This window comes from Pan troglodytes, chromosome 5 (genome assembly GCF_028858775.2).
Source record: "Pan troglodytes isolate AG18354 chromosome 5, NHGRI_mPanTro3-v2.0_pri, whole genome shotgun sequence".
Taxonomy (NCBI): Eukaryota; Metazoa; Chordata; class Mammalia; order Primates; family Hominidae; genus Pan; species Pan troglodytes.
In genome coordinates, this window is record NC_072403.2 from 36,084,095 (window position 1) to 36,105,414 (window position 21,320).

The 21,320-nt window shown below is 44.3% G+C and overlaps 1 protein-coding gene and 1 pseudogene across 7 annotated transcripts in view; both read right to left on the reverse strand.

Annotated features, from left to right (window-relative positions):
• Positions 1–13,290: 13,290 nt before the first annotated feature.
• Positions 13,291–21,320, reverse strand: part of TRIM26 (tripartite motif containing 26) — a 28,748-nt gene continuing 20,718 nt past the window's right edge. For 6 of the 7 annotated variants that reach the window (XM_016954633.4, XM_009450806.5, XM_009450810.4 and 3 more), the window contains 4 exons: positions 18,554–18,576; positions 17,958–18,073; positions 17,707–17,739; positions 13,291–15,402 (listed from right to left, as the gene is read on the reverse strand). In XM_016954633.4, the coding sequence (XP_016810122.1) occupies positions 14,720–15,402; positions 17,707–17,739; positions 17,958–18,073; positions 18,554–18,576 (855 nt within the window). In that variant the 3' untranslated portion in view covers positions 13,291–14,719. The remainder of the gene's footprint in view (positions 15,403–17,706; positions 17,740–17,957; positions 18,074–18,553; positions 18,577–21,320) is intronic. The other variant, NM_001044376.1, reaches the window with a different exon arrangement.
• On the reverse strand, positions 15,536–16,554 carry LOC104006777 (polyadenylate-binding protein-interacting protein 1-like; annotated as a pseudogene).

Sequence of the window (21,320 nt, forward strand, 5' to 3'; positions counted from 1 at the left end):
CCTTCTCTGCACCTCAGAGTGCAGAACCACAGGCGGCTTCGGCTGTGCCTAGGGCAACAGCCAACCTAGGAGCCAGCGGGCTTTCGGGGAAAAAAAAGAAAAAGACATCTAAAATAAAATGTTTAAACGGGTTCAAAATAATTATCTTGGGAAAATCAGGGTTTTGCTGGACTTGCACTAATTTATACAGTTAACTTCGTACTTTGACACACACCTGAAGATGCCTCCACCTTTGTAGGGCTTAGGGCCTTTTCATCAGCCCTGGGTGGACCCCAGGGCCCCTTCCTTTCCCTTCCCTTCTGGTCATTTCTCTGGACTTGTAGAGAATGTCCTAAGAAAGTGTGACTCACAGACCTCTGGATTCCATGTGTCCAATTAGCGCTGATGGGACTGGAGAAAGGCTTAAATCCAATGGAATCTGCCTGTGTCAGCAATTTAGGGCCGAGATGGCTCGAGGGAGTAGATGCAGAGAGGAAGGGTGATGATCCCTCTGTGACCAAGGCACAATCCTGTCCCTTCTTTTAGTCAGGATACCCCTGATGACAGACAGTGGGACAATCACCAGGCCCCGTTGTTTAATAAAACGAGGCTTTTGCTCAGGTCTAACTAACCTCTCAAATATTTGTTATTATTGCAGTTATTATTTGGACACAGAAACAGACCACAGTTTAAAATAACTTTAAAAAGCAAAGTATTAATCCCTATACAAGTGACGGTTCCTTCCACCCCTACCCTTTCTCCTCTCAAGTTGAACACTCACATTCTCACCCTTCCACCCCAACTGAAAAAAATCTGCCTTCAACTCCAATCCAGGTTCCCTGTAGTGTAAGACAATACCCTGTGTACAAGAACACCTTAGGGTCGGCACGGTGGCTTGTGCCAGTAATCCCAACACTTTGGGAGGCTGAGGCAGGTAGATCACTTAAGGTCAGGAGTTTAAGACCAGCCTGGACAGCATGGTGAAACCCTGTCTCTATTAAAAATATAAAAATTAGCTGGGCGAGATGGCAGGCGCCTGTAATCCCAGCTGCTCAGGAGGCTGAGGCAGGAGAATCACTTAAACCAGGGAGGCGGAGGTTGCAGTGAGCCAAGATCAAGCCACTGCATTCCAGCCCGAGTGACAGAGTGAGACTCCATCTCAAAAAAACAAAAAACAAAAAACAAAAAACAGGCGAGGCGCGGTGGCTCACGCTGGTAGGCCGAGGCAGGTGGGTCACCTGAGGTCAGGAGTTTGAGACCAGCCTGGCCAACATGGTGAAACCCCATCTCTACTACATATACAAAAATTAGTGGGGTGTGGTGGCAGACCAGCTACTTGGGAGGCTGAAGCAGGGGAATCACTTGAACCCAGGAGGCAGAGGTTGCAGTGAGCTGAGATTGTACCACTGCACTGCAGCCTGGGTGACAGAGTGAGACTCTGTCTCCAAGAAACAAACAAACAAATAAAACAAAGAACATCATTATTGCGTAAGCCCTGCTCCTAAAGCATGGGTCAGATGTTTTAAAGGCACTCAAAGATTTTGGGCCATATGTGAATTTTATTTAAAAATTGTAACATGAATCAATGTGATGTGAATAATTAACCCTAACTTGACTGTTGGGGAAATAGAGGTTCTTGATATAAAAGAAACCAGACAATGTGAGGTTTCTTCTGCCCCCCAGTGTGGTGAGCAGAGCCATCCTTATCTGACCCAAGTGGCTTGGTAGTCCAACCTAGTAGCAGTAGTAGTGGTAGTAGTAGTAGTATTGCCCAGTGCTTATTATAAAAGTTGTATATGCTCATGGTTAAGAAAATTCAAACATTTTCAAAGTGTATAAATAAAAACCTCTTTCCCCACCCACTCAACACTTCCCCTTGCCACTCCCCATAGTTAATCATTGATATCAATTTTTTGTATATCCTGCAAGTTTCGAATACAAATATATATTGCTTTCTCTTTTTTTACATAAATTAGATTATGCCATAAGTATTCTTTGCAACCCCTCCAAAAGAAAAACTATGTGCAGCACATGCTAATTGTACCATTGGTCAAACGTTACACGAGGCTATAAAGTTAAAAAATTTGTTTTAATTATATCTTCATTTGAACCTTACAACAAGCCTGTGAAATACATAAGACCTATTTTGTTTTTCTCATGTGGTGGTTGAGAAAACTGGCACACAGTTAAATGAATTTGTCTAACAATTTTCACAGCTGGTCCTTGTGACCTGCTGAAGTAGAATCTACCTGTCCTGGAGCTCAGTGCAGTCACATTTCCACCACACTCAGACTTCTAGAACAGACACATCCCAATGGGGCTTTGTTTCATTTGCTACCCATTGAATTCATGTTTTAGACAGGGCATTTTTGGTTTCATATGAAACAGAAAAAAAAAAAAAGAACCAATGAACCATAAGCACACTGTATTTCCAAGTCTCTGGTACTTCTAATTTTAGAGTGGTCCAGATAATTTAAAAGTGTGGATATGCACATTTGGAGGCTTTGTGCCTACATTAATAAATTGTTCTGCATAAGAAAGGAAAGAGAAATTTAGAAGCCAAAAGAAATTTGGGAGTGGCTAAGACCTCAGGGTGAGGACTGAGAGCTGCCTGAAGGAAAAGCAGAGGAAAACGATTCATTTGGTGGTCCAGCTGGAGCCGCAGGATGGCTGTGTTCCTGTGTTTGTGATGTAAAACTGTCCTCTATCTCCCCTACAGGATCCTCTGCACAACCTGTCTTGCCCCTAAAGCTTTTTGTAGGTGTTCCTGAATTCCAAGTGCTGAGTTCTGTCCACTACTGGGCAGGAGGCAAAGAGATCCCACAAAAGAATTGCTGGGCTGCTGGACTATGTGAGGAGCAGTCACACTGATGTGCCTCAGAGAACCAGAGGGGTTATTGTAAGGACCAAGGTGGGACCTATAAGGGAATCTCTCTGGAGCCCAGGAACCGTGATGACAGTGAGCTGGTTGTAATGGGAACTAGAGCCTAGGCAGATGCATTGTCTCTCTGGTCGGCTTACTTTGCTCTGGATGTGGGGCCCATTCTCCTGTCTATAAGGAAGCTTCCTAGCTCTACTCATGGCCTTTATTTTCTCTTTCATTTTCAGTTCTTTCCTTCTTTCAGACTTCCAGTGTAGAGTGTTGACTCAGTCATACCTCTCAGTTCTTGGAACACTATCATTATCAGCCCATGCAAGGTCTTCTGGTTTTATTTGTATTTTCTCCTCTCTCCCCAATGTTTATTCTCATTCTCCTCACTCCCATAGGCAGCTACTCCCTAATGTTTTTCCTTTATAAAAAATTTTTCAACTTTTAAGTTCAGGGGTACATGTGCAAGATGTGCAGGTTTGTTACATAGGTAAATGTGTGCCATAGTAGTCAGCTACACAGATCATCCTATCACCCAGGAATTAAGCCCAGCACCCATTAGCTATTCTTCCTGATCCTCTCCCTCCTCCCACCCCCGCCCTCCAACAGGGCCCAGTGTGTGTTGTTCCCCCCGCCTCCTGCCATGTGTCCATATGTTCTCATTATTTAGATCCTACTTATAAGTGAAAACATGCTGTATTTGGTTTTCTGTTCCTACTTTAGTTTGCTAAGGATAACAACCTCCACTTCCATTCATGTCCCTGCAAAGGACATGATCTCATTCCTTTTTATGGCTGTAAAATATTCCATGGTATATGTGTACCACATTTTCTTTATCCAGTCTATCATTGATGGGCATTTAGTTTGATTTCATATCTTTGCTATTGTGAATACTACCGCAATGAACATACACATGCATGTATCTTTATAGAGAACGATTTCTATTCCTTTGGGTATATACCCAGTAATGAGATTGCTGGGTTGAATGGTATTTCTGCCTCTAGGTTTTTGAGGAATTGCCACACAGTCTTCCACAATGGTTGAACTAATTTACACTCACACCAACAGTGTTAAAAGCATTCGTTTTTCTTCACAACCTTGCCAGCATCTGTTGCTTTTTGACTTTTTAGTAATAGCCATTTTGACTGGTGCGAGATAGTATCTCATTGTAGTTTTGATTTGATTTTCACCTATAACCATCTGATATTTGACAAACCTGACAAAAATGTCTCTAGTAGCAAGTATTACTAATCTATTAATTACTAAACTCCCTTTAATCCAGGAGTATTTGTTCTTTGTGCTCAGGATTTCTTTGGCCATTTGGGCTTTTTTGGGGAGGGGGGGGTTGGTCCATATGAATTTTAGGATTTTTTTTTTAATTCTGTGAAGAATGATGTTGACATTTTGTTAGGGATTGCATTTAATCTGCAGATTACTTTGAACAATATGGTCATTTTAATGATGTTGATATTCCTTCCAATCCATGAGCATAAGGTGTTTTTCCATTTGTGTTGTTTTGAATTTCTGTCAACAATATTTTGTAGTTTTCCTTGTAAAGGTTTTTCGCCTCCTTGGTTAAATTCAATCCTAAATTGTTTTTGGTAGCAAAAATTTCTAAATGAGATTGCCTTCTTGATTTCTTTGTTGGCTAAATCATTACTGATGTAAAGAAATGCTACTGATTTTTGCATATTAATTTTGTAGACTGAAACTGTACTGAATTCATTTATCAAATCTAAGAGTTTTTTGGTGAAATCACACATTGTGTTTCTTTCTTTTGCCTGATTCTTATAGCTAGGATTTTAGTACTATGTTGAGTAAGAGTATTGAGAGTAGACATCCTTGCCTTGTTCCAGTGCTTAGAGGAAAAGCTTTCCACTTTTCCTCATTCAGCATGTTAGCTATGGGTTTGTCACATATGGCTCATTTGAATTTAAGGTATGTTCCATCTATGCCTAGTGTGTTGTATGTTTTTATCTTAAAAGAATGTTAAATTTTATCAAATGCTTTTTCTGCATCTATTAAGATGATCATATGGTTTTTGTTCTACATTCTATTGATAATATGTATCATGCTTATTTATTCGTATTGAAACATCTTTGCATCTCTACTATAAATCCCACTTGATTTTGATGTAGTATTTTTCGATGTGCTGTTGGATTTGGTTTGCTAGTATTTTGTTGAGGATTTCTGTATCTATCTATGATTTTGTATCTATGTTCATTAGGGATATTGACCTATAATTTTCTTTGTGTTGGTGTTGTGGTGTATCTGTCTGGTTTTGGTATTAGGGTGATGCTGACCTCATATAATTAGTTAGGGAAAATTCCTTCCTCTTTGACTTGTTTGAACAGTTTCAGGAGGATCGGTATTAGTTCTTTGTATGTTTAGTAGAATTCAGCTGTTAATCCCTCCAGTCCTAGGCTTTTCTTCTTTGAGAGACTTTTAATTACTGATTCAATCTTGCTATTAATTATTGGTCTGCTCAGGTTTTCTATTTTTTTCTGATTCAGTCTTGGTAGGTTGTGTGTTTCCAGGAATTTATCCACTTCCTCTAGATTTTCCAATTTTATCTAGTTGTTTATAACAGTCTCTGATGATCTTTAATATTTGTGTGATGTCAGTTGTAATGTCTCCTTTTTCAATTCTGATTTTGTTCATATGGGTCTTCTGTCTTCTTGGTTAGTCTAGCTAGTAGCTTATCAATTCTGTATATCTTTTCAAAGAACCAATTTTTCGTCTCATTGATCCTTTGTATTTCTTTAACTCTCTACTTTCTTTTCTGATCTTTATCATTTCTTTTCTTCTGCTAATTTGGGGTTTGGTTTGTTCTTGCTTTTCTAGCTCCTTCAGGTACATTGTTGGATTGTTAATTTGTAATCTTTCTACTTTTTTAATGTAAGCATTTATTGCTGTAAACTTTCCTCTTAGCACTGCCTTTGCTGAATCCCACAGGTTTTGTTTATGTTTCCATTTTCATTTGTTTTTAGATTTTTTTAAATTTTCATCTTAATTTCTTTTTTTTTTTTTTCAGATGGAGTTTTGCTCTTGTCTCCCAGGCTGGAGTTCAATGGTGTAAACTCGGCTAACTGCAACCTCCACCTCCCGAGTTCAAGCGGTTCTCCTGCCTCAGCCTCCCAAGTAGCTGGGATTACAGGCGCCTGCCACCATGCCCAGCTAATTTTTTTGTATTTTTCACAGAGACTGGGTTTCACCATGCTGGCCAGGCTGGTCTCGAACTTCTGACCTCAGGTGATCCACCCGCCTCAGCCACCCAAAGTGCTGGGATTACAGGTGTGAGCCACCATGCCTGGCCTTCTATCTTAATTTGTTCATTGACCCAATGGTCATTCAGGACCATGTGGTTTAATGTCTGTGTATTTGTATAGTTTCCAAAGTTCCTCTTGGTATTGATTTCTCATTTTATTCTATTGCGGTCTGAGAAAATACTTGATATGATTTTAATTTTTAAAAATTTATTGAGACTTGTTTTATCGCCTAATATATGGTCTATGTTGGAGAAGTTTCCATGTTCTGATGAAAAGAATATATATTCTGCAGTTGTTGAATAGAATGTTCCGTAAATGTTAGGTTCATTTGGTCTAAAGTCCAGTTTAAATCCAATGTTTCTCTGTTGATTTTCTGTCTAGATAATCTGTCTAATGCTGAGCATGAGGTGCTAAAGTCCCCCACTATTATTGTATTCCAATCTATCTCTCTCTTTAGAGCTAGTAATATTTGCTTTATGAATGTGGGTGCTCTGGTGTTTGGTGTATATATATTTAGAACTGTTGAATCTTCTTGCTGGATTGATCCCTTTATCATTATATAATGACATTCTTGGCTTTTTTTTTTTCCACAATTCTTGACTTAAAGTCTGTTGTATCTGATATAAGTATAGCTACTCCTTCTCACTTTTTGTCTCCATTTGTATGGAATATCTTTTTCCATCCCTTTACTTTGTCTATATTTGTCTTTACTGGTAAGAAACTTTACTGAGTTTCTTGAAACAGCTTACAGGTGTATTATCTTTTTAAATAAATCCAGCCATTCTACATCTTTCAAGTAAAGAATTTATTCCATTTACATTCAAGATTATTATTGATATATGAGACTTTGTTCCTGTCATATTGTTGTTTTCTGATTGTTTTATATATTCTTTGTTCCTTTCTTCTTGTTTGTCATTGTGGTTTGGTGGATTTCTGTAGAGGCACCATTTGAGTCCTTTCTCTTCTTCCTTTGTGTGATTGCTTTACTAGCGAGTTTTATACTTTTGTGTGTTTTTATGATGGTAAATGTCATCCTATCACTTCCAGGTTTAGGACTCCCTTGAGCATTTCTTGTAGGACTGATCTAGTGGTAACAAATTCCCTCAGTATTTGCCTGTCTGGGAAAGACTTTATTTCTCTTTCCTTTATACTTTAATTTGGCTGGATCTAATATTCTTGGCTGGCAGTTATTTTCTTTCATCATTTTGAATATACCATCCCATTATCTTTTGGCCTGTAGGGTTTCTGCAGAGAAATCCACTGTTAGTCTGATGAGTTTTCCTTTTAGGTGACTAGGCACTATTCTGTTGCTATTTTTAGAATTTGCTCTTTATTTTGACTTTAGACAGTCTAATTATAACGTGCTATGGAGAAGACCCTTTGCATTGCATCTGCCTGGGAAACATTGAGCCTCCTATACCTGCATGTCCAAATCCCTTGCTAGGCTTGGAAAGTTTTCATCTATTATTTCATTAAATAGATTTTCAAATCCTTTCATTTCTTCGTCATCCTCAGGGATACTAACAATTCATATATTCAGTTGCTTTATGCTGTCCCAAATATCATGAAGGCTTTGCTAATTTTTTTATCTAGGCAAAGTAAATTGAATTTTTTAAAATTAATTTTTCTTTATTTTTGTCTGACTAGGTTATTTCAAAAGAGCTGCCTTCAAGCTCTGAGACTCTTTCTTCTCCCCAATCTAGTTCTATTGTTGAAGCTTTCAAAGGTATTTTGTATTTCCTTTAATAAATTCTTCATATCCAGATTTTCTATTTTTCTTTTAAAAAACAATCTATTGCTTTAGTAAATTCCTCATTCATATCCTACATTATTATCTTTTTTCTTTCTATTGTTTTTCAGAATTCTCTTATATATCACTGAGTTTCTTTTTTTTTTTTTTTTTGAGATGGAGTCTCACTCTGTCACCCAGGCTGCAGTGCAGTGGCACGATCTCGGCTCACTGCAAGCTCCGCCTCCCGGGTTCACGCCATTCTCCTGCCTCAGCCTCCCGAGTAGCTGGGACTACAGGCACCCACCACCACACCCGGCTAATTTTTTGTATTTTTAGTAGAGAGGGGGTTTCACCGTGTTAGCCAGGATGGTCTCGATCTCCTGACCTCGTGATCTACCCACCTCGGCCTTCCAAAGTGCTGGGATTACAGGCATGAGCCACCGTGCCCCGCCTACTGAGTTTCTTTAAAATCAGTACTTTGAATTCTTTATCTAGAATTTCATGAATTTCTTTCTGATTGATAACTGTAGCTGGAGAGGTATTGTGTTCCTTTGTTGGTGTCATATTTCTTTGTTCTTTAGTTTCCTGTGTCCTTACGTTGATATCTGCACATTTAGTGCAACAGTCACTTCTTCCATTTTTGAAATTGCTTTCATAGGGGAGGATTTTTTTTTCTGAAGATTTTACATGTTGTTTGTTGAGGAGGGTGCTTTGGCTTTGATTTTGAGTGCCTATAGTAGTGTGATCCCTGTATGATTTATTTGGCAGCATACAACATCAGTGGTATCTGTGACTTCCTCATTGACTTAAGGTGCACTTATTAGTGAAGGCTGTGGTGAAGTTTGGCTGGGAACTAAGATGCTAGGTGGGCCAGTCTTCAGGCCCTAGTGATGGCAGCAGTGGGTTGAATGAGCCTGTGCTTGGGCCCACAGAGTGGCTTAAACTGACAACAGTATTAGTGGGTCTTGGAGGGCCAATTCTTGGGCCTTCAGGTGACTTGCTCAGATGCTAGCAGTGGCAGCAGTGGGCCAGGCATGTGGGCAACTTCTCAGGCTCCTGGGCAACTGGTGTGAAATGGGTAATGGCAGTAGCAGTGGTGGAACAACCTGCTAGGACCCAAGCAGTCTGTGCTGGTGTTGGTGGTGGCTGTGACAAGTTGGGCAGGCTAGTACCCTGACCCACTGGTAGCATGTGTGGGTGGGTGTCAGTTGTGGTGGTATTGGTAGATTGAGTTGGACTGACCTCAGATCCTGACAGGAATGATTCAGATGCCAGTGGTGGTAGATTGGGCTGGGCAATTTCCGGGCCCCTGGATGATGTGCTTGTGTACTGGGGCGATGGGATCAGGCCAGCAGACCTGTCCTCAGGGCCCCCTGCAATGCATTCAGGTGCTAGCTGTGATAGACAGAGATGGGGAGGTCCCCAGACCACTGGCAGAATGCTCAGGTGTGGGCTGGCTGTGGTGGCTGCACTGTAGTCCTGCAACCAGGGAAGGCAGGGCCACTCTCAGCTGGCGCATAATGAGCAAGTAGCTGTGGGGAGTGTCATCTGCTCACACCTTTGTCCACACCAGCCCATAGCAGCAGTGATGGGATTTGTCCTAGGAACGTGCGGAAGTGCCCCGTCTCTACTCTCCCTCCTCAACTTAGCCTTGGCTTGGCGGCAGCAGCCCCAGCCAGGCCCAGGGGCAGAATGCAGACCCAGGTGGTTGAGCTCTCAGAATAATGACTACAGGTTTGCCACCGGGAGGGCAGGACCCCTCTCAGGTGGAAGAGCAAGGACAAGTAGCCACAGGGAGTGCAGTCTTCTCAAGCCCTGGTCTCACAGCAGCCTGTAGCAGTGGCGATGGGTTTTGTCCGGGGGGTGGTGCATGGGAGTGCTCAGTCTCCCATCTCTTTTTTGCCAGGTGGCAGCAGTAGCAGCAGCAACAGCAGCGCTACATCAGTCCGGCCTCAGGTCAAGACTTAGGTGATAGGCATTATTCTGGGTACTTGGGATGCATCAGTTTTTAAAAAGTTCCTTTTTAAAGCTCATGCCTGTAATCCCAGCACTTTGGGAGGCCAAGACAGGTGGATCACCTGAGGTCAGGAGTTCATGAACAGCCTGGTCAATATGGCAAAACCCCATCTCTTCTAAAAACACAAAAAAATTAGCCAGACATGGTGGTGTGCGCCTGTAGTCCCAGGTACTTGGGAGGCTGAGGCAAGAGAATCGCTTGAACCTGGGCAGCGGAGGTTGCCAGTAAGCCGAGATCACACCACCGCACTCCAGCCTGCGCAACAGAGTGAGACTCCATCTCTATTAAAAAAAAGAGAAAATCTATGGCTCTTTCTGTTCTCCCATAACCATACTCTAAATGCACTCTTTCTGTACCCAGTTTGTCCCTGCTTTAGGACTTTGCTGTTCCCTCTAGCTGATGTGATCTTAGACCTTCCCTCTCACCATTCAGATTTCAGCTCTCATGCCATCTTCTCAGGGAACTCCCTTCTGATCACACATTATAAAATAGATACTAGGTCACTATCTATCAGACTTATTTCACTTCCTTGCATAGTGCTAATTACTTTTTTTTTTCAATTTTAACATACTGCCTGTCACCATTTGCTGGAATATAACCTCCAAGAGTGCAGAACTTTGTTAACCTTATCACTGTTGTAACCTAGAAACATCCTGGCACATCACGGGTACTTAATAAATGAATTCAGGAGACATATGAAGCCTGGAGATAACAGATTTGAGAGAATACAGAAAATAGGAGGAAAAGTCAACAAGAAATAATTCAGGCAGGGCACAGTGGCTCACGCCTGTAATCCCAGTACTTTGGGAGGCTGAGGTGGGAGGATCACTTGAGCCCCGGAGTTCAAGGCCACAGTAAGCTACGAGTGCATCATCACTAGAGCCTAGGTGACAGAGTAAGACCATGTCTCTAAAATAATAAAAATTCAGCCAGTTGTGGTGGCTCACACCTGTAATCCCAGCTAGTCAGGAGGCTGAGGCAGGAGGATCACTTGAGCCCAGGAGTTCCAAGGCGGCAGTGAGCTATGACCCCACCACTGCACTCCCGCCTGGACAAAAGAGCAAGACTCCATCTCTAAAAATAATAATAATAATTCAATAAAATTTCCCAGAACTGAAAAGCTATAAGTTTCTAGAATGCAAGAGCCCACTGATTTAACCAGCACAACGGAGGGAAAAGCTCATACAAAGTCACATCAAGAAATCTAAGAGTAAAGGCATGGAGTCTCATGCCTCTAATCCCAATGCATTGGGAGGCTGAGCATCACTTGAGACCAGCCTGGGCAATATAAGAAGACCCCGTCTCTACAAAAAAATAAACAAATTAGCCAGGTGTGGTGGCATGCTCCTGTAGTCCTAGCTACTCAGGAAGTTCAGGTGGGAGGAATACTGGAGCCCAGGAGTTTTGAGGCCACAGTGAGCTATGATGCACCACTGCCCTCAAGCCTGGATGACAGAGTGAAACCCTGTCTCTAAAAGAAGAAAGGAGGGGGACCACGGAAGGAGGAGAAAGGAGGAAAGGGAGGAGGAGAAGAAAACTTTAAGAGTAAGAACATAGATAAGACCCAAAACTTCCGGTAAAAAACAAAAACAAAAAACAGGCCATATACAAAGGATCAGAAATCAGGGTGTCACAAGAATTCTCAACAACAAAGGATGCCAGAGGGCAGTGGAGCAATGCTTTTGAAATTCTGAAGGAAAATTATTTCCAACCATGAATCCTAAACTTAAGGAACCTACTTAAGTATAAAAGTGGGATAAAGATATTTCCAGATATTCGAGATTTTAAAAATTCAACTTCCATGCACCATTTCTCAGAAAACTCCTAGAAAATGTTCCACCAAAATGAAGTAAATTAAGAGAGAAAACACAGGATAAAGAAATAGAAGCAATCCAGGACCCCCAGTATGATGGTGAAGGAATATCCAGGAAGCCACGCACAGGTGAGGAAGCAGCTATTCCAGATTCAAGGCCAGGAGGCTTCAGAGATGCATCAAGACAAAACTGGTAAGAGCACCTGGTGAAAGAGGACCTGGAGATTTTGACAACCAGTAAAGGAATTTGGAGTCCAATAAGTAATAAAGACATAGGAAATGATGCAAAAAGGGAAAAGGAACTCCAGGAAGACAAATGGTTCTGCAGGAAGGAAAAATGATCGTGGCCACATGCACAGCTCAGGTGTGAATAGCTTTTACACAGATGTAATAACAAGCACACTGAATACTTGTTTAACCAGTTAGTACCACACTGAAGGGATGGTGATGGATGGAAGAGAATGTCTGTGTGTGTGATAAAGGAGAGAGAGAGTAGAGGGCTGCATCTTCCTGCTCCACAGTGGGAAATGAGAGGATAAGGCCCCAAACACGAGTTATTTAGAAAAAATTAAGGCAAACACAAAATAGTTTGCTGAAAGGTATGAACTGGGTCTTTGGAGGGAGGAATGGGGCAGGGAAATGTTCCTATTTGTAAGAAGCACTGTAGAAAGTTTACCATATGTGCAAGTAGAGTTATACAAAACGAAAAACTATGAATATAAAAAATAAAAAGGGAAAATTTACATGAGCCCACAACTTAGAGAACAGAGGAAATATGCTCTTTGCCACTAGCGTAATTTTACAGGTAGTTTCGTATAATCCTCCCTTTTCCATCTTTAAGATGGCAATTTAAAAAATCAGAAAGGACTGCTGGGCGCGATGGCTCACGCCTGTAATCCCAGCACTTTGGGAGGCCGAGGTGGGTGGATCATGAGGTCAGGAGATCAAGACCAACCTGGCTAACATGGTGAAACCCCGTCTCTACTAAAAATACAAAAAAATTAGCCGGGCGTGATGGCGGGCGCCTGTAGTTCCAGCTACTCGGGAGGCTGAGGCAGGAGAATGGCATGAACCTGGGAGGCAGAGCTTGCAGTGAGCCAAGATGGCGCCACTGCACTCCAAACTGGGAGACAGAGTGAGACTCCATCTCAAAAAAAAAAAAAAAAAAAAAATCAGAAAGGACAAGAAAAACAGTTGACTGTGTTAGGATGCAAGGCTGAATCTCTGCACATTCTATTTCCTCTGAGGCAGTGCTTATTTTCCAAGGAAGAATTTTTGGGTGTGCTATACTGGAGGTCTCCCTTCTCAGGGAGAGTCACCACTTGCTCCAAAACGCTGGACCTCAGCTCAAGGACACCACTGCAGGAGGAATAACAAGGTGGAGCCACGTGACAACTTGTCTGTGTTCCGCAGTAGGCTCTTTTTGAGGGACTTCCAGAAATGACAGCATGTGTGCAGAGAACAGAAAGCAAAGTTACACTGTTACAGAAGGCACAGAAGGAAAACCTTCGGCTACTGCTATCAATGGAATTTCTCTGTAGCCAGACTGAGGTCTGGTGGCATTTGAGATATAATATAGATATAGACCTACAAATACAGAACTCCAGGCTGTTCATTCAACAAGTCTTTATTGAGCACCTACTCTGTGCCCAGCACTGCACTAGGTGCCATGAGAATACAAGAGTAGTATAAGATGTTATCCGCCCTCCAGGAGCTTACAAAACTAGAGGCAGAAATAAGATGTACATGTGACTCAGGCAGCATGTGACACACACAAAGTGGGCAGCTCTGAGACAATGGTGGTCAAGAGACCACTGAGGCCCAGAGCCGTTGGAACAGTCTCTTAGAACAGGGTGGAGCACTTAAAACTTGGATGAACAGGGGCTGGCAGAGCACTTGGAATGGGTAAGGACAAGACTGGGAGATCAATTTGGCTGGAGCAGGGGAGCTTGTGTTAAACTGTGATGATGAGGGGCACCTGGACAGAGGTTGGGTCGGTGGGCAATGAGAAGACATGTTACTCCCTCTCTTGACATGAAGACCTGGTGGGCTTGTGGCCTCCTGCTGCCTTCCTTTCCCTGTCTTCCCATCTCCACTCTCTCCTAGGAAAGTGGAACCTGGATACTGGTAGGACTAGAGACAGAGGCTTAACACCCTGCTGGGGAACCCGGTCAGCACTCCCGAGGCAGGAGAGGTTCTGCTCCACCGGATGTTTGTCTTGGTGTTTTTGGATGTGCTGATCAAGAGCAAGATGTTCTGGATTCTTAAAAACTCCCCTCACAAGGACCAATCCAGAGATAATTTATTGATCAGTGATCACAGCTTGTACCCCAAAGCCGTGTATGTCTGGATCCTTCCCTAAGACCACAGATAGCTCCAGGGAGTCCCACCTCCTTGGCTATGGAAATATGCTCAGCCCTGGTTTCAGAGAAGCCTGGACTCCACTCTAGACCCCATGAGATGATATGCACTGGTACTCCAGGCCTTAAATGGCCTGGGAAGCCTCAGTGGATTTTCATTGTTTATTTTCAGCATTGCCATGTATGCTTAACTCTGAGTTGGGGTGGGGTAGGTCTGTTTAAAATGCCAGGGAAGGTGGGCAGCAGAGTGGATTTGTGCAAGAAGGAACCTGGGGGGGTTTAAGGACAGCAAAATGATCTTAGGCGTAATTGACTGGTTTTTCTGAGGTCTTGCCACACTGGGCAAGAAAATGCTGCATCAGGCCCTTATTCCACAGAGAGTGCAGAGCTGGGGCCAAGGTCGTGGTCAAAAAGGAAAGGAGCCCTCATGGACTCCAGGGCCAGAAGTTCCCTTGGGAAACCAGCAGGAGGTGGGAAAAGATCCCCATTAGGGCAGTAGATGGAGCAATAGCACTGAGTGAGATTTTAGGGGGCCACAGCAATGGGGAGGTGGCTGCCAGTGGATATGGGGTCCCCTGCTCCAGGTGCTTAGGCCAGGCATCCCGTCCCCCCATTGAGAGTCCTGGAATTCCAAAGAAGTGAAGCATCTGAGGGTTGGGGCCGGGGGCAGATGTCAGGGCTCAGGGTCTTAGCAGGAGGCGTGTTCCTGGCCACTTGAGCCACAGGAAGGGGACCAGGCGCCGGGTGAAGGTGGCAGTGAAGGTGTAGATGAGTTCCTGTGACTCTGCATTGGTGAAAGTCACGGTGCCCCCTTCATAATCCAGGGCGATGCCCACTCTCCGGGGCCGCAGTGCTGGGAAAAGCTCAGCCTCGGGGCTGGTGTTGGCCCAGATGCCGGAGGAGGAGAGGCGCAGCGCCCACACGCCATCCTCTGGCCGCAGGGAGAGGTCTCCCTTCCTCTTCATAGAGTCTCTAGCCACCCCCACCATGCAGCTTTCCAGAACTTCCTCCTCTTCCTCCTCCTCTTCTTCCTCTTCATCGCCCAACGATTCCTCATCTTCATCCGTTTCCCAGTCGTCGTATCCATCCCCATAGCCGGCCTCCTCTTCCTCCTCCTCCTCTTCTCCCTCTTCCTCCTCATCTCCCTCTTCTTCATCCTCAGACCAGCCCTCCCTCTCCACTTCCACTTCCCAGTAGACCTTGCCCCAGGTGAAGCCCTTGCTGCCCAGCACCCCAGGCTCACAGTCAAACTGCTGGGGGTGCAGGTAGGCACTCTTGTACAGGCTGGTGTAGGTCACGCACTTCCAGTCCTCTGACAGCTGCAGGTACCCACTGGCCGACTGTGGGTCCAGGGTGACGCTCACTGTGGGGACAACGGGGAAAAAAAAAAAAAACAGCATCACTGTTTTGTTTTGTTTTTTAAGTCAGAGGGAATAAAATTTACTTTGGCATATAGTGTTAAACAAAATTAAAGTTGCATATATTAGTAATATAACTCAACATCCTTAATTTGGTATAAGTGTGACACATTTTCTGGCTTTGTATTCTGCTAAATCACCATAACTAAACTGCTTTATAAACATGATATACTGAAATTTAACTTGACTGTTCTCGCTTACGCTCTGATTCCAAACAAAACTTTTCATAAGCTTCCTCTATCTCTGGATCTCTGGGTCCAACTCATCATTAATATCATCCAAGTGTGGATCACCAGCCCCTGAAAAATCTGTTCCATTTTCTTCATAATCCAGAAAAAAAGTCCTCTTTTTCAAGTAACTCTTGATATGCTTCTTGGTAATCCAGATCAGCTGCAGTGAAAGGAACACTATGAAACACAATTACTATGTGAGTGAACACTATAAAATGTTGGTTCATTCACATAGTAATTGGGATCTTTTTTGGCTGTTGTATTTCTGTATGATGAAGTTGCATGGACTCTACCCCAATTACTGCACTGGAGTTCTACAAGCTTCAAGAGCATCTGTTTCATGTCTCTGCCACAGCTTGCATCTATAACGACATTTTCAATTTCCTGAATAATTTCTTCCATATCAGTCCTTCCTTTTCCTTCCAAGCATCTTCCAAAACTGACCCTGTCAACTTCAGCAATTTTATTGCACAAATTAAGCTGTCATCCATGGGATTAGAAAAGAGGGCATTCGGGCATTCGGCAACTCCTGAAGACCAACCTGAAGAATATCTGCCCTTGTAACCTGTCCATTTGTTCCTCCGATCTCCAGGTTATGATAAAGCTCTCCCAGAAAGGGTACAAATGCATGAAATTGTTTTGGAGTAACTTCATCCCCTTTTGCAGCTTGATCTTTAATGTCATATTCAGTCTGACATCTTTGAAGTACAAATTGGCAGAAGGTGCTACTCTCTGTGCTAACTGTCAGATGATGTCAGGTAATTACACAGGTGAGCTCCCATGTAAGAGAAATTTGGGGCTGGGCACGGTGGCTCACGCCTGTAATCCCAGCACTTTGGAAGGCCGAGGCGGGTGGATCACAAGGTCAGGAGATCGAGACCATCCTGGCTAACACGGTGAAACCCCATCTCTACTAAAAATACAAAAATTAGCCGGGCATGGTGGTGGGCACCTGTAGTCCCAGCTACTTAGGAGGCTGAGGCAGGAGAATGGCGTGAACCTGGGAGGCGGGGCTCGCAGTGAGCTGAGATCATACCACTTCACTCCAGCCTGGCAGACAGAGCAAGACTCCATCTCAAAAAAAAAAAAAGAAGAAATTTGGGACAGATGTGGCCTCTGAGTTCCACAAGTTCTTGCAAAGCATCATCTGTTGTAACACAAGCATTCAGGGTCTCTGTAAACTGTTCCAATTTCAGTTTCAAAACTACCAGGCTGCTCTGTAAGATGGTTCAAGAAACCCTGAACAGGTACTGACAGAGTGGGATAATCCTCACCATCATCCTCATAGGATTCTCTATAATTAGAATAACCTGATAGGTAAAATTTGACGGTATTCGCAGACAGCTCAGACATTAATAAAGAAGCTACAACCACCTAAGGTTTAACCACTGCTAACTCAGTTCTGTTATGGGATTTTATCCTGTGAACTAGATGAAGCTCTCAGGGCCTCGTTTGCTCCCAGATAGGCCGACCTCCTCAATGGTTCTCACAAAAGCCAAGTGTGAAATTGGGCCAGGAGGAGACCACCAGTCTTCACAATCCAAGGGGCACCATCCACATCTTGGTCTATGTGGATGGCGCTCCTTGGTGGTTGGTATGCAGTGTACAACCTAACTGCAGGGCTGAGAGGGAGCACAATAGTGGGGCCTGTGGTGGATATGGCCTCTGGTCTTAGGTTGCCCCTGCTGTTTGCTCTGAATATAGGAGCCATGCAGCCAGGAAGATGAGAGAAAGCTTAGCCACAGGAAAAGGACTGGTGGTAGGACCTGTGAGGATAGGAAAAAGAAAAGCAAACACAGGGCAGAGAAGGATCAGACTAGCAAGCAGAGGCCTCTACTGCAGACTAAAGAGTAGGCTGATTAGAAAGTGCAAAGAGGGAGGGGGGCTTCTATTGTGCAGCTGGGAAATTCTTCCTGTTGCAAAAGGGGCTACCTGGGGGAAAACTGAGCAGTCAGAATCTCTGCAGGCGGAGTTTTCTATATTTGATGTACATCTGGGAAACACCCTCTAGACACTCACCTGTCTTATATTCCAAGTCTCTCAGCAGCTTCCCTGGGGAGAAAAAAGGACAGCAATGACTCAAGTCCCGAAAATTTATGAGCCCATTTCTTGCTCGGGCAGTATCAATTTCCTGAGAGGGATCCATGTCTAAGACAAGAGGCCCTCAGAAGAGTGAGGCTCGACAAGGTGATGGAAAGGAGCCGGGTGCGCTCTTTCTACGAGGTAGCCCTGCTCTGACTCCCACCCTTTGTGCGCTCCCCAACCCTTACCCTGGAATTCCCTCAGGCCTCGTTGCAGAGAGAGGAGTTTATCTGAGAATTCTCCGGTCTTTTTTTTAACCACTCGAGCAATGGGTTTCCCAACCCAGAACTTCTTCCGTGGATACCTAAGAAGATGACATACATAACAAGCTGTTACTCAGCTCTTCTTACTTTCCTTCATACTTATCTCTCAATCCTCACGGCAATTATGAAGGGGAGAGGAAAGGTATGATTATCCCCAAACAAGTGACAGAAAAACAGTGGCCCAAAGACACCAGCTGAACCAGGGCTTCAGAACATCAGTAGACTCCACATCCAGGGCGCTCTGTCTACTAAGCCATGTTTCTAACCTCTCTGCTCTGTCCCACCTCAAATAAGGCCAGTGGGCCAAGGAGCTGGGCTACACAGAGAACTCATAAGGAGGAGAGCAAGACTGCAGTTCTCAAGGATGTGTCCTGCTCCTCAGAAGGGCATCAGGATGAACCATGGGATGTGAGTACCTCTGGCACCATACTACTCCCCATGAATTCAAATGCACCTGGTCAGAAGGGGAGGGAACATAAACAAGGGGGATGAGGTACGCCATGGAGAGGAGACTCTTTTACCTGTTTAGGAAGTCTCTCGTGTCCTAGAAGGGAAAGAAAAAAGCACAAGTATCAATATGAATCAAATAAGACTTCAACGCATCTGCACCCAACAATGTAGCAAAGATGGGACATATCAGTGAACAAAACAAATGTGGTCCCTTTTTTATGGAGCTGACATTCCAGTGGGGTCACTGCATAAAACAACAAGAAAACAAACAAAATCGGCACAATGACAGAAGCCACAATGGCTGGGAGATGACATGGGCAACCTCTCTGGGAGATACCTGCGCAGAGAATTGACGGATAAGAAGTACTGGCCAGATGAAGAGAGGTAAGGTAAGACAGGAAAGGGCTTGGTGAAAGCGGCAGAGGCCAGACTGCGCAGGGCTGGATATGCATGGTAAGGAGTTTGACTTTTGCTCCACGTACAGTGGAAACCCACCAAGGGTTTCAAGTAGGGGCATGATATGTGTGATCCGCTCTACATGTGGCTGAGACTGCTGTGTAACCTCCAGAGTCCACTCTCCCCTTCCTCCTTTTAATAATAGAACCCCCGGAGTTATTGCTGGTCAGGCGGCCACCTGGGAAGACTACATTTTCCAGATCCCCTACGACAAGGTCTGGTCATGAGACTAAGTTCCAGCCAATGGAATGTGATAGAAAGCAATGACCATAATTCTGGGCATTGTCCTTTAAAAAAAGAAAATTGCTTTCTACTTCCTTTTTACCCCAACTGAATTTTGGACATGGTGGTGGTGAGCCCAACTTTGACCACGCAGCAGAGGACAACATCCCTAGAAGCTGGTGGAAGAACCACATGGAAGTAACCCAGTCCCTTGGATAAGCTTATGTACAGCTACTGTGATAGCTCTAGACCCTGCACCTCTGAACTGTTAACTGAGGCAGAAATAAACTTCTATTCTGTTTGCGTCACTGTACAGCAGTGAGCCAAAACCCTAAGTGACCACTCACTTGGCTGCCCCACAGAGAAGGGACTAAGGAGGCAAGAGGAACATGGGGAGGTTGGTCCGGAGGCTTTTGCCGTGGACCAGGGGAGAGCTAAAGATGGCCTGAACTAAGGTGGTGGCAGTAGGGAGAAAAAGAGAGAAGCAATACATTCCAGGTATTTTAGAGACAGATTCAACTGGACATACTGGTCAAGGATAAACAAGAACAGAGCATGGTTTGTACAGGAGGGAGAATGGTGGTGCTATCTCTGTGACAGACAGGTGGTAGGGCAGGGTGAGTGGGAAGAGGGCTATTCTGAGATGCTCAGATTCCCTTTTGTGAGTCAAAAGCCTCCTTAATACCCTGTATTAATTGATTTTTGCCTTCCTTTCACTCATTCCACAAATATTTATTAAGTGCTTCCTAGGTACCAGGCACTCATCTAGAAGCCTCAGAACAGTTAAAAAAAAAGAGAGAGAGAGACAAATCCCTACTTCTGTAGAGCTGACATTCTAGCAGGGGGAAGCAGACAATAATCAATGTAGCAAATACATCATACTACGTGAGTGATACGCACCACGGGAAAAGAGAGCAGAGTGAAGGGGGATGGGAGCAGGGGCCGGTGGGGTGCAGGCTGGCTTCCTGGAGAGGGTGAGATTTGGGAAACAAATGGAATTAACAAGTTGTGGCTGCTGATGACTGCTTCTAAAAGTTTGGGAAGAGTTGTGAGCTTTACTCCAGAGGAATAAGACAAGAAGTCAGAGGCACATCCCAACCCCCCGCTATGAAGCAAATGCCCAGAGATTGGTAGCACATTTCTGGCCAAGTCCTCTAACATGCCCCTCAAAACATGTAAGTCCAAGGCGGCTTCAGAGGACAGGCAACAAAACAGACAGCGTGTCCTGACAGCTCTGCTGACAAAGGTGGCATAAAAGAGCAAATGAATGGAGCAGTAGCTGGAGTGTGGGCCAGAGGCCCAGTTGGGCATATTTCCTGACATGGAAGTTCCTAGAACAGTAGAAAGGGAGAGAATTATACAGGAGAATGAAAAGTCCTCTAAAGGTTAAAGGTTGTGAGCAGCCCAGAGAGGGTGGGTCCCGAGAGGCAGGGCAGGGCTGGCCCTGCGGAGAAGAGGCTGAAAGACTCAGGAGCCCCCATCCACAGCCACGTACGGGGCCTCTGGAGGGAAGTGATCCACCCAAGTCTCCTGGAGGACTCTTCTCACCCAAGACATCTGAAGCTGTCATGAAACAGGCAGAGCCGAGCAGTGGGGCTGCGGCAATGAGTCATGGCAAGCTCCCGGAGGGGATGTGCCCGGTTACTAACAGAGAGCATCAAGAAAGTTCTTCACGGGGGTGTACAGCAGGAGAAGCAGGGTGCAAGCATGCCACCTGATCCTGCAGGGCCTGCCCAGGTTACCAGGGCAGGATGCAGTGTCTCTCTGGGCCTCTCCTGTCACCCCAATCCCTTTAATGTCTTCTTGATGCTCCCAGCCCATAGGTTTGTCTTTCCTTTCCTATCACCTCTATCAAAAGGTCTCTTCTATTTTACACATTTTGTCCTTCTGCTTCTCTCTCTCACCTGTATTTCTATTTTATTTTAATTTTTTTGAGACAGGATCTCACTATGTTGCCCAGGCTGGTCTCAAACTCCTGGGTTCAAGCAATCTGCCTGCCTCAGCCTCCCAAAGTGCTGGAATTATAGGTGTGAATCACCACACCAGCCTCACCTGTATTTCTCTATCAGACTTCTGGACCCTATTTTAGGTCTTTTTCTTACTATACTTTGACAGCCAAATAATCTCTGGGAAAATATTAATGCTAATTAGGGAGTTAGC